General features: G+C 39.3%; 2 protein-coding genes across 6 annotated transcripts in view; both read left to right on the top strand.

Moving 5' to 3' along the window:
* Nucleotides 1-1,330: 1,330 nt before the first annotated feature.
* LOC122666708 (NADH dehydrogenase [ubiquinone] 1 beta subcomplex subunit 3-B-like) lies at nt 1,331-8,168 on the top strand. 4 transcript variants are annotated; one of them, XM_043862760.1, is made up of 3 exons: nt 1,331-1,353; nt 4,606-4,872; nt 7,993-8,168. In XM_043862760.1, exon 2 carries the CDS (start codon nt 4,651-4,653, stop codon nt 4,861-4,863), a length of 213 nt encoding a protein of 70 aa, XP_043718695.1. In that variant the 5' UTR covers nt 1,331-1,353; nt 4,606-4,650; the 3' UTR covers nt 4,864-4,872; nt 7,993-8,168. The 4 variants fall into 4 exon arrangements, with proteins under 4 accessions (XP_043718695.1, XP_043718693.1, XP_043718692.1 ...); XM_043862758.1 differs by having other exon boundaries at nt 4,606-4,879; nt 7,957-8,168; XM_043862757.1 differs by having other exon boundaries at nt 1,332-1,353; nt 4,606-4,867; nt 7,953-8,168.
* A 9,094-nt stretch (nt 8,169-17,262) lies between these two features.
* LOC122668851 (alternative NAD(P)H-ubiquinone oxidoreductase C1, chloroplastic/mitochondrial-like) overlaps nt 17,263-17,609 on the top strand; it is a 110,304-nt gene continuing 109,957 nt past the window's right edge. For both annotated transcript variants that reach the window (XR_006333922.1, XM_043865406.1), the window contains exon 1: nt 17,263-17,414. Coding sequence is in view for 1 of the 2 variants with exons in the window: in XM_043865406.1 (XP_043721341.1) it covers nt 17,366-17,414 (49 nt within the window). In the remaining variant the exon portion in view is untranslated. The remainder of the gene's footprint in view (nt 17,415-17,609) is intronic.

The following is a 17,609-nucleotide window of genomic DNA, read 5'->3' as shown; positions in this document are numbered from 1 at the left end:
AATTTATCGAACAATATCCAATTGGTTCAAGGAAACTGAACGTAATACATCCAGATTTAAAAGGTTTTATTGCAATCCATTACATACATCCTCACTGCAGTCTGCAGAATAGCCCATGTGTTTTCATCAAATAAATTTTGCAGGGAAAGGGTTGCAGTCTAACAAGAGGAGGAAGAGGAAGAAGAAGAATAAAGGGGGATGCAAATGGAGTTTAATAATGATGGAATGGGGGAGGTGGGACCGACAAAAGGTGTGGGGGCGGAGTTGCAAGAGGAGGAGGAAGAAGAAGAAGAAGAAGAAAGAAGAAAGAAGAAAGAAGGGGCAAAACTGTCTTTTACATCTCAAAACTAATACCTCACTAACACTGTCAACCTTCATGGGTACGGATGTATTTGTTTGAACAATGGGAAGTTACTTGTAATTGGACCAAACTATAGGCGAGGTACATGTAATTTGCTCTCTAATAAATGGTTCGTATTAGGGGTGAAGCAGGGCAACGTTGGATCGAGTTTTTTAAAACCCTAGCCCAACCTTGAGTCCTCTTAGCTCAATCCAAGCCCAACCCGGCCCTAGGTCGAGCTGAGATGTCTCAGCCTAGGCTCAACCCTGTCAGGCTCAACACAGCCCAACCCCGGTTGACCCTATTTTTGCTGCTAGGGCCTGGTTGGCTCTGACTTGCCCTGCTTCATGTGATTGGGTATTGATTTGTTTCATACTCAATTGACTATTAGACGTACATTTCTTTGCATTAAAAAAACTTAGCTTAATCTTCAAATTGTAAATATTTTCGTTCAATAGATAATAATCATTTTTTTTGGGTAAACCAATAGATAATTAGATACTAAACAAAAATTATAAAATGTAATCAATAAAATTGTAAAGCATAACTTAATACAGGCTTGGGTCAGGCCGGGCTGGCTTAGCTCGAAGCTTCAACCTTGGCCCAGCCCGATCGTGACCCAGGGCTTAGAAATTTAAACCCTAACCCACCTTCAGCCTTCAGGGTTGAAAATCCAGCCCAGACCTCGTTCGGGCTCAAGGCGGGCTCAGCTTGATAGGGCCAAACTTACACCCGTAGTTCGTATTACCCATTTACCCCCGCAAAAAACAAATAAAATAAAATAAAAAATGCTTCGATTCGATTAAACCGTTTAATCGTCTGCTTCAAACCGTTTGAAACCGCTTATCCCGTTTACAAACCAGTAAGCAACCTAAACGTAAAGCGTAAAGCCGGCCTTAAACCAAAGGCTCTTGATCGCTGCTCACAGTGAGAGGTTTTTACTTTGTCGCCGTTACGGATTATCCCCGATCTATCATTGGTACTGCTCACAGAGTCACAATCGCAACTTGCAGGTAGATCTCTCATCTCTATCCTTTCTTAGCCTAGGTTTTAGTGTTTTCCATTTTCCCTTTCATTCTTCTTTTCCATCAAGTCATCTCGGCATTCCTTGCCTACGGACTACTGTAATCAATCTCATGAAGTGATCTGTTTTTCGTACTTTGATCGAGGACGAGTTGGATGGGGGAAGATGGAAAGGGGTAGGACAAAAAAAACGACCTTCTGTCCCTCACCTTCCCCCACCCCTTAAAAAAATACCCTAAAAATACAGAGAAAAATAAAATTTAGACCAGGTAAGAAAATCTAACCTCCGTTCTGCTAACAAGCTGAAGGGCGTGCCTCGAAACAAACGAGGATGTGACAGAATTTGAAAAACGAGCACACATATGGGAAATGGGTAGTTTTTGGACAGAATACTTAAAATGAGTTCAAACTTTTGCATTGGATTATTTGACTCCTTCCCTTTTGGGCTGCATTAGGAGAATCACAAATATTTAACCCTGTAACATGACTTAGAAGAGATTTAGTGATCCCTTGTCAAGTGAAAAGTTATATTGACGACTATGGTTAAATGAAGCTTCTGTTTCCCAAGGTGATTTTCTTTTATGCCCACTGATAAGCAGTTCAGCATTAGCCATGTGTCAAGTTTGGTTATTAAAACTGATTACGAGTAGAGCATTATTAATATGAATGCATGCTTCTGCGTGTGCAAAGAGTATCAAGAGTTCTCTTCCCTTCTTTTTTTTTGGGTACTTCAAAGTTTTAGAAATTACTTCTATTCCACTACTCTAAAACCATTATACATTGTAAACAATCATCTATTTGCATTGGCAGGTATGATCTTGTGTCTTCTGTATACTATAATGTATAATTTATTTGGTCAATCAAATGCGGGAAAGCCAACAGTAACAGTTAGTTTCATGCCAACCTTTCGGTTTTCTGATTAGTTTAATTCGTGCATTAACATATCCAGCATGAATTCCAATCCTAAAAACTCCCTGTTTTTGGAATAGTGAGATCACTTGCATCTTTTTTTCCTTTTTAAGATCTTTAGTACACAAAATTTCTTGTGTCATTCTTTCCACTATATATACCATGCAACTGGAGCATGCAGAGTCCAAAGAGCTTCCCTCTCTTCGCCACATATTCATTTTGGTTTGAAGTAAGATTGGCTGGATTCAATGCAATCTGGAATGGGGTTTAAAACAGAGAAACCACTTAAGAAGTTGTTAACTGTTTGAGGACTGTTTATGTACCTATAACCTGAAATCGGTAACAAAACCGAGACCAAAACTGTTTAAACCAGGAAACTGAAACCTTGTAATAAATGGTTTCAGTTTCCCAAACTGGAACCTTATAATAAATAGTTCGGTTTCGATATCTACGTACGATACTCTGAACCAAACTGAACCGTTTAAAATAAAACTTTACCATTTAACATCCTTACTTTGACCCATTTTTTGCCAACTTAATACTGCCTGCACGTTGTGTATGCATCTCCCCTCTCATCCTCTTGTATGCGCTCACCCCTCCCCCTCACCCACTAGTAGATTAGGTCAATTTTGATTGGGAGAGAGGGCCATGACCTGTAGTCCATTAGTAATCTCGATTCTAATGGTTTAAGGAATTATTACTGATGTCTTACCCTACTTACATGGTGCGAATTGGGGAAAGAGAGATCCCGCAAAGTGACTATTTTAGATATTTGCGGTCAATCATAAATAAGGAAGGTAACATCGAGGATGATGTTTCACGGAGAATTAAAGTGGGATGGTTGAAGTGGAGATGTGTTTGAATGCCTTGCCTATTCAAAAGCGATTGGATGCCAAGGCAGTGCCTAGGTGGCGCCTTGACAACTATGCCCGATGCACCTTGACGTAATTATGAAACTTAGAAAGGCAGCACCCGTGTTTTTTCTCTTGGCCAATTTGTTTCCATGTTTTACTTGGTGTGTGATCTACAGGACATTTATATAGTTTCTGTAATATGTTTTTGTAAACATATATTATCAATGTGATTTAGCTTAATTATTATGCATAGGCATTTATGCATGGGAAGATCCAGTTCTTGGACACTTTTGCAAAAAAAAGCATGCTATTCTTATATTGCAAGGTGCAATAGGGAAAGCATCATTGATTTATTTTTGAAAATACAGTGATTTTTTTTCACTTCCTACTCCGTCCTCCCCCTTCCGTTTTGCTGTTGGATACCATTTTACTGGTTTGCATACTCCAGCATGATTGTGATGCAGATACTCTACCTTGGACCGACCCAAACCCAGTTGGATATCTAGACCAAGATGAACCGGGTCCAGTTTGAGTTTTAGTTCAGTAGGATATTTTACTTTATGGTCTATTTTGTAAGTGGGTCCATTAGGAGTTTGATTTATTTCATAATTTCTTTTTATTGTTGAGTCGTGGTAGAGTTAGAGTTAGGATTTTATTTCTAAAGTCCAAGATAGAGTCAATTTCTATTTTAGTTTTAGAGTTAGGATAGGAGTGTTTTGGTTCCTTTTATTTATACCATGTAATCGTGCAATTAGAACTCAGATTGAATAGAATGGAATAGTTATGGTTTGAGTAGCCTGTGTGGCTCTGCGTGTGCACTCTTTCTCTCTCTCTCTCTCTCCCCCTCCCCTCTCTTCTTATACGATTTCTCCTCTCTCTCCCTGCAACTCTGATTTTTCCCACCTTCCTGTCTTCTCCTAACCGGCCCTCCAGCAGATTGTCAAATGAACTTCTCAGATTTAGTTATGCACAGACCAAGGTTGTTTATGCCACTGTTGGTAAGTATGCTGTTTGGTTAGACCCCCATCCTATAATGCAGACTTTAATTCTTTGATACTAAATAGTGGGAGTGGGAAGGAGCATGTCACGTCTTATCCACTTAATGCATGTCTGCTTAAATGTCCTTTGGGGCTGCACTCTGCAACTCTATTGTGATTATTGCAGAAGCTGCAACCATGTGAAAGAGTGAAGAATCTAGCATTCTTCTAGGTTATTGACAGACACTACAGATTTTTGCTGTGTTTTACCTGTAATAGCCTAAACATGTTTTTTCCCGTTTAATACTTGACGTGATTGAGCCTCAGCATAAATGCTGCACACTCATTCTCATGTAGTCTACTTGGATTGAATGATATCTCTGTTGTAATTCCATTTGGCTTGGAAGTGGTCCTTCATGCGTCATTGGCAGTTTTGACTTGTGAATTTACTTGTAAGATAAAGAACAGAGGTGTCTAACTCCAAATTTGCACCTTACTGCAGCTGACAAAGTGTCCAAAGAGGAAAGAAGAAACTAGAGACATAGGGATGGCAAAGCCATTGGGACCAACCGGAGAGTTTTTCAGGAGACGGGATGAATGGAGAAAGCATCCAATGCTGACCAAGCAGCTCAGGCATGCCACCCCTGGCCTTGGCATTGCCATTGTCGCCTTTAGCGTTTATGTCATTGGTGAAGCTGCCTACAACAAGTTGTACGCTCCCCACCCTTCCCAGAGCTCCTCCAGTTCTCATTCTCATTGATTGAAAAAGGTACTAGGTGTGAATTTCCTTCTCAGGTGTGCCAATATTTTAGCATTCTGAAAAACCATGTTACTGCTATATTTAGTTTCTATTTTTTTCAGTATATAGCTTAGCCTTATTTCTTTTGTCCATCTGAATCTAAGTTTATTTGTTTATTCTGGATTGTCTAAATCTAGGACTTCTGGGGTTTTAAATGGGTTCAGGTTCACTGTGTAAAAGTGTATATTTTATATTAGGGAAAAAGAAGCATACACCGCCAGGGTGCAGATTCCAACATACGCCCTCTCACATAATGATCTGTGGGCCCCAAGTAGACCCTATTTGGATGATACCATTCTCCAGACCTTCATTGGTGTGGCGTGCAAATTCCTTCTTTAACTTGCATCGTGCGGAACCCTCTCCATTTCTATTAATATAGTTGTATGTGTTATGTGACAGACATATCTCACTAAAACTCAAAAGGAAAATTCTAGCCTGTGAAACTCTTTCCCTTCTTCCTAGACCCCTTTCCTGGCCTGTATGACAGACCAGTAGACCCTATTTGGATGATACCATTCTCCAGACCTTCATTGGTGTGGCGTGCAAATTCCTTCTTTAACTTGCATCGTGCGGAACCCTCTCCATTTCTATTAATATAGTTGTATGCGTTATGTGACAGACATATCTCACTAAAACTCAAAAGGAAAATTCTAGCCTGTGAAACTCTTTCCCTTCTTCCTAGACCCCTTTCCTGGCCTGTATGACAGACCCCGTGGAGCCCATTCCCTTTGTTGTAGTTGACGAATTGGTGGCATGGGATACTTGTTCTGCAACATCATTACCGTCATCTATGGTCTTAGGTTGAGTTTGCTCCTCCTTCGGAACGGGAGTGGCCAAGTCTGAACCAAATTGATTTCCCCCATACAGACTCAGTATGTTTCTGTTCTAACCTGTATTCTATACTTTCGTCCCCTTCATGGACGAATGAGCAGCATGATGGCCTCCCCCTTAAGAAACTTATGAAGCAAAGACATGCCTCTGTTTTTCACTTTCCAGCCATACCCACAGTGTTCAGCTGTTGGAACACTTTTACACACTGCTGGATTTGTATCTCTCCCCCCCCCCCCCCTTTCTTCTTTAAGGCTAGGTTTGGAAGGCAAGAAAAGAAAAACATAATAAGACAATAGTAATGGTGTCAATAAATATTAGTTTGTGTCAATAATGATTAGTTTATGAGTTTATGTTTTTAAAAGAATGTCATAAGACAAAAGTAATAATGACAATAATTTACTTGTGTTTCTCTCTCTCTCTCTTCAGTTTAAAAATTTTCTCTTTCCTTTCTTGCCTTCCAAACATAGCCTTAAGGGAAAAGAAAAGAATGTGTGTATATGCCCCGGGGGGGGGGGGGGGACTGGAGGAGGAGGTTTGCCTGCTGTAAACATATCATATGCAGTGGCTTGAAACACAAGATGTAATTATTATACACATTTATAGAGACTTTACAAACAGTAAACATGTTTACGTTGTCCTCGTTACAATAACAAGCACACAATTGTTTTATTTTTTTCTAGGGACCAACAATAGAAAAAATAGATAAGCAGAGAATTACAGAAGTACAAAGCAGAGAGCAAAACTAGATAAGCTTTTCCAGAGATATGCTTCTACTTAGATTGATTTGCATATAGAGATAAGTTTGTTGTATACATTATTGATTAGTTTGTCTTATACATTATTGTACACTTTTTGTGGATTCTTTTTTTTTTTTTTTTCTGTTTCATTTTTTTCCTGTAGATTCATACATATTCCCTTTTATAGTATAAAATACCATCCTAGCCTAACCCCTCCCCCCACCCCCCACCCCCCAAAAAAAAAGGTTTAAATCCTGCAATAGACCCTTGATGGGTTGTGTAAACTTCTGTTCGGATGGGGTAGTAACCTCTTGAGTCACCAAGGCAAGAACCAGTCCCGTATCATGGCTGATTTGTTCAAATTCCCTTTGTGGAACAGCTAGCAATTTATTTTCAGATTCTGTCCCCTTTTGATTAGTGCGCATGACACGACGTTTTCGTACTTCTGCAGGCAAATTAAGTGGGTACCACTTGATCTCTTCTCCTTTATGTTGAAACACACAGAGGTTTTTTCTTCCTAGGAGAGCAACATCATTGTCATAAAGCCACGGTCTCCCTAGTAGAACATCAGTCATTCTCATTGGAATGATATTACACCAAATTTCCTCTGAATATTTCTGGGCTTGTAAGGGAACATAGCATCGCTTGTTCACATCAAGCTTATTCCCTTTCAATAAGGAGACTTTGTAGGGCATCGGGTGCTTCTCAAATTTCAGATTCGCCTTCTTCACAAGATCTTCAGACACAACATTAACGCAGCTACCACTATCAACAATTATCTGGGCAGTGCGCTCACCTGCTCGCAAGCGGGTATAGAAGATACAACTACGTTGCCAATCTTCACCTTTAGATTCAGCACTCAATATACGTGCTACTACGTGTACACCTCGGGTATCGTCAAGTTCATCACCCAAGTCGTCAAAATAGGCAGCCCCATCCATCATCATCATTGTTAGGGGGTAATGCATAAATACCATGTTCATCAAATTCGTCAGGGCTGTTTTCTTCCTTGTCAGCTACATTGATTGGTCTCTGTCTTTGTGGGCAGTCCTTAGCATAATGTCCCTTTTCATTACAGCGATAACAAGTATTTGACTCACTAGTGGTCATTGGGGCTTTGCCCTTGTCCCACCCATGTCTATCCTTGACTTGCGCGTGCAAGTTGTGAATTTTAGAAAGTCTACAAACAGTTTTGTTATAATTTCCCTTCATCTTTTCTTTCTTTTTCGTAGTTTTCTGATTTTCAATGATTTTAATTTTCTCTAATTTGCAAATTGTCATTGCATAAATTCAATGAAAGGGTGGACCGGAATCAGCTGCCTTGTTTGATCATGGTATGGAATTTAGATTGGTTGCTTTGTTTGAACATATGATGATTTTGAATTGCATGCTTCCAGTCTGATCCCCTACCTCTCCTTTTTGTCCAACTTTTTTAATAATTTGATTTCTTTTCTTCAAATCACTTCGTATTTTTGATATGTTTTAGGGTACTGCATTACTGAAACAAAGTGCTCTGCTGCAGATGAATGCTTGGCAGAAGATAATGAAATTTGTAGCCCATGCTTTTATCATCCCATTTGTGGTTTGTACTGAATAAAGCTTCATAAAGCCTCTTAATAAGTTGTAGACTTGAATTTGTACCAGAATTCCTGAGTAGGAATTTGGTGATGATGTTTCACTGTTCTGATTCCAATCCAATAACTTTTTCTCATTGTGGTGTAAGAGATGGGTTTTATCCTCTGGTCCCCTTACCACAGCTTACTGTGCTGTTGCTAATAGAAAGAGAATTTGGAATACTATGGAAATCAAAAGCAAATTTGAACTCTTTATGATGTTATGGAATTGAATGTTCCGTGTGTATCATTTGTTTTAAAACTGGAGCTGATGGCTACCACTTTGGCGTATCATGAATGGGTCAGAAGCTTGATAATGAGCTGAGAATTCCCTTCCACTTATAGATACCCTGAAAACCATTTCTCAGCTAACAGCCAATGTAGTTTTATTATTATTATTATTTGAATTTGTTTATCGTACTGTCCTTGGCATCAATTGTTCTAGCCGGCGGCTGAACTTATTAGTAATAAAACTTGGAATTCAAACTTAAATCTTCAATACCCTGTCTTCAAATATTGCTTTCATGATTGTTCAAATACCTTTGAGCAGTTGCTCACAATGATAAATGGTTCACCCTCTTTCCAAAAATTGAGGTTTTCAACCAAGATGGCGGCAGCATAATACATAAATGAAAGTTGAGCCATTGAAGTTAATAATAGGCATTAGAGTTTCTGGTCACTGTCAGCCTTGTGGTATAACCCATCACCCCAAAAGTTCAAAATGTCCACTTGGAAATTATTGAAGGGTATAGTTCTAACTAGATCATCGTTAAGTAGACATTTGAATATAATTCAAGAATGTGCATTTTGCTATATGGAACCTGAAACCACTTGGCACCTATTGCCCTCGTGTCTCTTCTCTAAATTTTGGCCCTGTTTGTTTGATGGGGAGGATGGGTTGAGAATGTTGTGGGACTGGGTCTCACAGTGTAGTGGATAGGAAAACAGGGGTGAGATTTTTGCTTTTCCCATGAACAATAACTAAGGTGGAAATCCTTTGTTTTTTTGTGGGATTTTGGATAGTATAGGGATGTGATTTTCAAGTGTTACATCAACAGATAAAGTATTTAATGTTGTTACCTGAGCTTTTGTAAGTTCGCCACCCCAACAAGATTGGGGTGGGATTTTGAAGTATCACATCAGCATTTTCCCACCCCACCTAAGTCTCCATCAAACAAACGGGCCTAGAGAATATGGGTATAGGGACTTGGACATTGCACACACAAAACTTTGAGGGTTGTGTCCATTGAAGATTTGTTATTCAAATTCTGGTCCTCAAATTTATTCGATCGATCTGAAAAAAAAGAGAGGATGTTAACCATTAGTTCAATAACCATATACTTTATCAGTCTTGCACGAAATCTCCCAGTGGGAACGGGATCTTTAGATCTACTCATCCTCAGAACAACACCCTCCCCATTCACACCATCTTCTCCTCCATCCACACTGCCTCTTTCTCCTAGATCTGGACCCTCTCCAATGAGGAGATTACCCAATGAGTGCCCAATGAGGCATCCAACGGCTGGGCTGCCTTGCATACATCCCGGAGCAGGCCCAACCGTTGGATGCCTCGCTGGGCGCTCATGGGGTGATGCCCTCATTGGAAAGGATCCCGATCCTCTTCTCCTTGTGGACCATTGCACATATCGATTATAATCATTTCATCATCATCACTGATACAAAAGAAACAGGCTAGGCATAAGTAATTATTAACAATGGTAAGGTCATGGATACATTTGTGAATTATGAATATGCAAGAAGTTGAAGGAAGAGGGCTCATGCAGGGGCGCCTCCAATGGGGACAACAAAAGGGAATTCCTACCTCAGAATTATGGATTGAACACAACTGATCAACGTTGGTCATGGGAGTTCTTTGCCTTGCTTTTGGACAATAAAGTTCTCTGTAATAATTTTAAGTCGGTTTCCTTTGTTTTTTCCAGTCAGCTTATTAAAAATCACAGAAATATCAAAATGTAATGAAACGAAAATTAAATAAAAGTATACTTACTTGTCTACAACTTTCGTGAAGGAAGGATAATGGTTGGAGTGGTCTAGAGTTAGGTTCTGATGGGCTCAAGTCGGACTAACACAGTAGACCAACAACTTAAGTTCCAAATGATGCTCCAATGCGCAACAATATGTATCACACATGCAAGGGGTCACCTATTTATAGCCTTATGGACCTGAAACCGTACAAGGCATGTGTTCTTAGTTTCCATTGTTAAATGATCTTTCTTTAAGAAGAGATATCTATCTTGGTTTTGGATGGAAGGAGATCACTTCCACCCACTAAAGGAATGTTTCTAGGGTCTTTTTGGATGTATTTTAGGTCAAAAAATGTGTCTATGGAGGAACTAAGGTCACAAGGCATAAAGCCAAATCAATTCCCAAGCTGAGATTGATTCAATCCCTGATATGTCGCCAAAACTACATAGGATGCACACTAAACGATAGAGCGGAAAAAATGATGTTTGGCAACAAATGATGTCGTTTCTCATGCAACTGGTGTCAAATAATACCAAATGGAGGTTTTAACTGATGTCTCACTCTAATTCGACTGTGGCCTTGGTCTCTTGGGTTAGTCTGGATTTGTTTAAATATGTCAAATGCAAAAAAAAAAAAAAAAAAAAAAGGGGTCAAATTTTAACTACCTATACCATCACTGGATCTAAGAACTCTATCCAAGGCAAAGAGAAAACACCATTGAGTATAACTAGAGGATCACTTCACATTTTTAAAAGATTTTGAACTCATCATCTTCTGGGCTACTCTTGGATGAAAAATGGGGTGTCTACAGGCTACTGTCCACGGTCTTCCGTGAATATAGACGAATGACCGAGCTTACGTGACAAATTTTAGAAAGTCTAAGTCATCTTGGACGGACTACTAAGCCTAATGATTAAGTCCACAGACGGAACTGAGGGTATTCTGTGTGAGCTTCCGTAAGTATCCGAGAGCAGTGCAACTAAGTCATCTCAAGATGGACAATCGCACAGTCTTTCGTGTTGTGCTTTTGTCTATGTCTGAGAGTGGCAGTCTTGAGTCCCTGCAGCTGTGGTCTTTCGTGTGATAATATTTAATGCTACATGGTTAAGTTTTGACTATTTATTAATGAACCACTTGGACTCTAACTACTTGAATAGAACTCTTAAACATCTTCATTGATATTGAGCAGTTCCAATACCTAGTTTTTTTTTGTATTTACATGTTGACTATTGGAGACCAAAATGATTTAATACTTCCAACAAACTTGGAATGAAAGTGGATCTCCATCAACTAGTTTTCCTTGAAAATACAAAGATGATTCAAAACAATTTGAATGGAAAACTTTGCTTGACTCTAACAGCTAGTTTAACATCTAGTTTGTTTGCCTATAAATAAAAGTTGAGTCATTTGAAACATATATACAGAGAAATACTGAGCTCAAAGTGTAAAGTACAATTCTAAGTGGGCTTATCTTGTGAGAGTCTACGATGTTGAATGTGTTAAGTTGCTGCTTGAAGAAAGAGGTCTTAACTGAGCTAAAATGTGAAGCTATTACTTGAAAAAAGAAGCTACAACTGTGCTAAACGTGAAGCTACTACTTGAAAGAAGAAACAATTGTATTGAAGCTTGTGTGGCTTGATTGTACTTTGTGTACTTTAGAAAGGAAATCCTTAACCTATGTTGTCTAGGTGGAAAATCTTAGTTCATCGCTTCATCACGGATGTTCATCAACAACAGTTCTTCTTCAATCAACATGTTATTTTTTCCTTCAATGGTTTTACCTCAAGGATTTACGTTACATTATTCTCTTAGGACATAAACAAATATGTTAGAACACCTAAACACACATCATATAGAGTTTGCATTACCAAAACACATAATCAACTTGGAACCTTCTAGGATCAACATTGGTTTTAACAAATTAATGACTAGTTTTGAGAGGTAATTTTGACGTATGATGTTCTTGTTCTTGTCAAATTCATCACTGATTGGTGGGGGGCCATGCCGATTAATCTACCATTCCTATCTATCCCTCCATTTTTCTCTGAGATTCCTATCCTACCAAACGAAATGACCTGGAATGCTACAACTCTCCCTTCAGTTTCCCTCCCTTTCTTTTCATGTGTCCCACCCCTATCTGTGGGACCTACTCTCTTAAGTTTTTCATTCCACACTTTCCTTAAAAAAAATAATAAATAAATAAAAAGGGTCTTATTGACAACACAGATCCTCTACGGTGCAACTGACCGTAGCGGCCTGTGGGGCGTAGATTGGGTCGTACGCGTAATCATGACCACCTTACTCTTGCTCGGACAAGGCGTTTGGATAGGAGTAAAACGGTCTTTGCGTGCAAGGCTCAGTCTGCGCCGCTCAAATCACTATGGGCAACGCGCCGTAGAAGATCTAGATCCTCTTATTGATTGATTTCGATGTCCTAGGACCTTTGTTCAAATAGACCATGGCAATCAAATCAACTGATCGACTCTTGGAACATTAAGTTCATTTCCGTTTTTTTTTTTTTTGTACAAAATTACAAATCACCCAAGAACCTAGGAGCTACCCAAATGTAGTTTTCAAGGAAGCGGAATTGACAACCGGATCGGCCTCCACCAATTTAGATTCTGATCTACTTGGAATCTAGGGGTGTCAAAAATTAGACTGACCTGATTGAACTCACAAAAAAAAACCCAATAAGACGTAACTAGAATGTGTTTCACACTTTGTTCTCAAAAAATTTTAATTTACCAAAAAACTCCATATTAGTTTAGTTTTGATTTTGGATTTTAAAAACCGCAAAGAGACCAAAACCAACCAATAGGACCAACATAAACCAACCGTTTGGTCCAAAACCAAAAACCTTATAAAAAGCAATATTTATTTTTTCTTTCTATATTTAAAGGCTCGAGACTAGATGACAATTAAGGGTGTGAAATGGTGCGGTTCTAGTTATTTGGTTCGGTTGCGGTGCGGTTTACATTTTGATAAGATGAAATCAAAACCGAATCGGATAGGAATCAACCAAAATCAGAATCGTTTTGCATACGGTCCGATTTTATCGGTTTCTATTCGGTTTTCGTTATCCGATTCACAACCGGTTTACATGCGATTTGTGTAGTGTCGTTTTTGAGAAACAGTAATGACGACAACCTTGGTTTTCAAGGCCTTTATATTCCCTTGTTTCCCCATTCTCTCTCGGTGTCCCTCACTCATCATATTTCCTATGTCTATGTGTGATAAAAATACAAAACTTCCCATCTTCAACCGTCATTTTCCTTTCCTATTCTTTGTTGTTTTCTATTTTTTTTTCTTCTCCACTCTCACATGATGAACAAACTATTTCTTCTATTAAAAAGTAGGATTTTGTTAATCCATTTTAACACTATCCATAATTTTCAATTCATACTTGAACAAATAGAATATATAGTTAATCCATGGCATTTTACTTATTTTATGTTTTATGTTGATGCAATAATTATATTTATTAAATTAATTATATGTTATTAATTAATCCAATTGATGCATGGGTTAGTATTAAAGTAAGAGGTATTGGTTTCTATTCGGTTTAGAACCGCGGTTTTGTAGTGAAAATCAAAACCAAACCGGAAAGAGAACCTATAAAATCAAAATCAGATCATTTTTCTGCAGTGCAGTTCGGTTCGATCGTAAACGGTCGGTTCCGGTTCTGATATTCGATTTCGGTTCCATTTTGACATCCTTAATGACAATAGACTCATAAGTCATGAGGGAACAATAATAGCAAATTGTTAAGGGAAATAGATAATGAAGCAAACCAGACCGACAGCTATTGGTTTCGGTTTGGTTTTTGTAGACTAAACACATTATCGATTTGGTTTCGATTTGATCTATTATATTGAAAAAACCTAAAAGAAAAAACCAAATCGAACCTAACAAACTGTTGTGTTTTTTGGGTCCTATTCCTACCTATACCTATCAGCCCAATGAGACTTTAGCTACCAATTACAAAGAAATCTACCACTACCGAGAGAGAGCCCAATGGGACTTTAGCTACCAACTACAAGAGAATCTACTACTATTGAGAGAGATGATGCCTTAATTTGACACAAATATGCAACTAGGAGAGTCGACTCCTTGACTTCTTAGGAGGCGATGCACTCAACTGACATTGCCACCGACCAACCAACCAAGCGGTCATTACTTTGCACCTAATAAACTGTTTGACACAGCTACTAGATCAACTAGAATTGATAGGAATAGGCCTGAATGCTCATAAAAATCGAATTGAGATTCCGATTCCAATTCCAATTTCGAATTTCAATTTCAATTTCAATTCCAATTCCTTGAATAGTGATCCTTCAGCCTCTAGCCACACAGATTTTAATCCTCTCCAATTCCTAAAGCTCATGGGTGGAGATGCCGACACGTGATAGCTCAGACATCCAACGGTCTGAGCTCAACTTAGTTAATGAGTTCGGATCGTTGGATGTTCGAACTACCACGTGCCGATATCTCCACCTAGCACTACCGCACTCCAGGGCTTTAGGGAATTGAAGTAAGGGTGTCAAACCTAAACTGACACCGTTTAAACCAAAATCGGCATACCGTTTAATTAAATGGTCCGGTTATGGTTTTAGAAATGACACCATTTATTTAATCGGTTTGGTTTGGTTTAGGTCGATTAATCCACCGGTTTCAAACCGTGTAATCCAATTAAAACCGATTATAACCAAACCGTCTAACCGTTAAACTTAACAAAATTTTTTTATTATAAAAAAGTCAAAACCTAGCAAGTAGCAGCTACTAAGCAGTCATGTTTCTTCATTAATGATTTTTTTTTCCCAAAAAAAAAGAGGGAAAATTACATATACCTCCCATGTACTTTGCCCTAATTACACATTCCTCCCCTTGATTTTCCCACCTTACATTTTGACCCCTTATGGCTGACGGTGTTAGGGTGTTGTTAATTAATGGTTTGAAAAGACAATATTACCCTTGTTCTAAAACACCACAAGTAGAATTACAATGATACCCTTTTCATCATCTTCAACCTTAAAACACCCATTTCTTTCCTCCTCCACCGCAGCCACCACCACCGCCATCACTACAGCCACTGCCTCCTCCTCCTCCTCCTCCTCGGACTCTTATTCCCTAAAACTTTAAATTCACGCACTAAATGTTGACCCTTCTATTTGCAGATTATGTTTCAATTAAATGTTAGTAAATTACAATCAGAAAAAGCTTAAGGGGTGAAATAGAAGAATCAAACTTGGATTTGATAATAGATTGAGTGGAAGATTGATTGTTCACCTTGGTATATACCAAGCAGGTGGAAGATCGAAACCATAGAAAACCCTAAACACCAAAACCCCCAACCCCAAAACCCATCCACAAAAAAGAAAAAGAATGAGGATAGCTCCTATCGTTTCTGCTCTGTTATTAGCTCTTCTGAACCGCCTTGCTCCTCCTTTGTCAGAGCTTCCATGGCAGGTTGTGCCCTGGCCGATGAAGCTGGAGGTTCTGATCTCCACCCCCAAAAAAGAGAAAAAGAAGCAAAAGGGCATAGCTAGCTATAGCTCACCTGGAGTTCCTGGAAGATTCCTCTTCTTCTTCACCACTGACACAAGAGTTGGATTGGGAGGAGGGTTAGGGTTTGGATTGGTTTCCTGATGAGCAAAACCTCTGAATGTAGTGGGAGATGGGTTGTTCTCCCCTTCCAATGCCTTGCTCTTGAACAAAAATGGGTACTCTATTGCCATTAAACTCTAAGAGAAAACTGATCTCCGAAATTCCTCTTTCTAACTTGAATATGTGATAAAAAAAATCTGTTGAATTCTGTTGTTTCTGCAACTTTTATCTCTTCCATTACATCATTGGAAGATGCCAATGGGGTGAAGCTTCTTAATCTTGAGATGAAATGATTCCACACAAGACAGACGTCTCCGAAGCATTCGTTGCCTTTGTTTTGGACCCCTAAATCTCTTAAAAGTTCTTGGTAGGGCTCTTGGGTGAAGCTCAAAATTGGATTTCCCAAGATTTACTTGAAACCCAATCTGATTTTGTTTTTCTGATCAAACAAAACCCAATATCCTAAAAGCAGGAGCAGACAACGAATAGACCATATTCGTCTTCAAATCCATTTTTGTATGAATTTTGGGTTCCTCGAGTCTCCGTTGTTTCTTGTTCTTCTCAAAGAAAACCCAGCCAATTATAATCACACTGTGATGCAGGCTGTAATCTAACTTGACTCATCCAAGGGCGAGGTTGGAACTTGGAATTGAAAATTTTTCAAATTGGCAAAATGGGTGGTTTTCTATCACCGAATTGTAATTATGTTGTTCCCTTTTTTTCATTCAACAATGAATCCCTCCAACTGAAGCTGGAACCGTCGATGTTGGTGGAGCTGCCTTGGGAGCTTGCACTAGTAGAGCTAAAACTATTGTCGGTGGTGTCGTTCTTGGTGTTACTACTGGGGCTGGGGTTTTAGGCGTGGTCGGCGTGGTTGCAACAGCGGGTGGTGATGAAATTGACGTGACCGGAGTAGTTGGTGGTATGGTAGTCGGCGTTGCCGTCGGGGCTTGACTGTTGACCATCGCAATGCAGAGAAGGAGGAGGAAGATGAAGAAGGAGGGTAAAAGGGTCATCTGACAAGGACCCAAAGGTTAGTTTAGGGATTATGAAAAATCTAACTATGCCACATCAACACCTAACAACGGATGCTAACGGTAGGGGAGGAATTAGTAATTTTTTAAAAACTACAGGGGAATTGTATGTAAGGTGAGAAAATCAAGGGGAGGAACGTGTAATTAGGGCAAAGTACAGGGGAGGTATATGTAATTTTCCTAAAAAAAAATAATAACTTAGTAAGTAACAAGTAATAACTATTAATTAATAACTAGTATTAATAAACAGAGTAGAAAATGTGCATAGAACCGTCTAGCCAAAACCGGGTAAAATTGTATAGAACCATATAACCGAAACCATTTACCAAACGGTCCAGGTGATTATGAGACCGTTTACTTGGTTATGATTTCTACCCTCAGGCAGTCAAAACCGAACTGAACCGAACCGTTTAAAACCCTTAAATTGAAGAGGATTATTTTCCCTGCCGGGCTCAGGCTCAGGCGTGGAACAAATAGAACCACGCCCCCGCCTAATCCGGTAGTCCGTAGAGGCTAGTGTCGTGGATTCAAACCCGTGTCTTGGTAAGTGACTTGCTTCGTGTTGGCCGTTCACTCGCCTTATCATTCTCAATTACGGAAGCAACGCACGAAGTACCGATCCCGGAGAGTGCTAGCTACAGTCCTCATTTGCAGACAAATGGTGCTGCTTGGCTTGTCGGCTTCAGCAGCACTCTCGCCCTTCGGACGTGAGTTCTTCCTTTAGCTTTTGTTCTTTAATGGCTACTTCTCTCCTTGCCTAGAAATCTTCTTAACCCTATCTTTGTGGGACATCTACCGTTTTTCTCTTAGAATGATTGAATCAGTGCTACTTTCTAATGCGAAACATATCAAGAATCTCAACTCTGCTTGAGATACTGTGTCTTAATTTCTCTCAATCTGCT

Source organism: Telopea speciosissima, chromosome 7, assembly GCF_018873765.1.
Source record: "Telopea speciosissima isolate NSW1024214 ecotype Mountain lineage chromosome 7, Tspe_v1, whole genome shotgun sequence".
Taxonomy (NCBI): Eukaryota; Viridiplantae; Streptophyta; class Magnoliopsida; order Proteales; family Proteaceae; genus Telopea; species Telopea speciosissima.
Note: the sequence above shows the minus strand (reverse complement) of the source record. Positions and strands in the feature narration are given on the sequence as shown.

Excerpts from the sequence above, each read along its gene's own strand:
- LOC122666708 (XM_043862760.1), top strand. The coding sequence starts at position 4,651 with ATGGCAAAGCCATTGGGACCAACCGGAGAGTTTTTCAGGAGACGGGAT.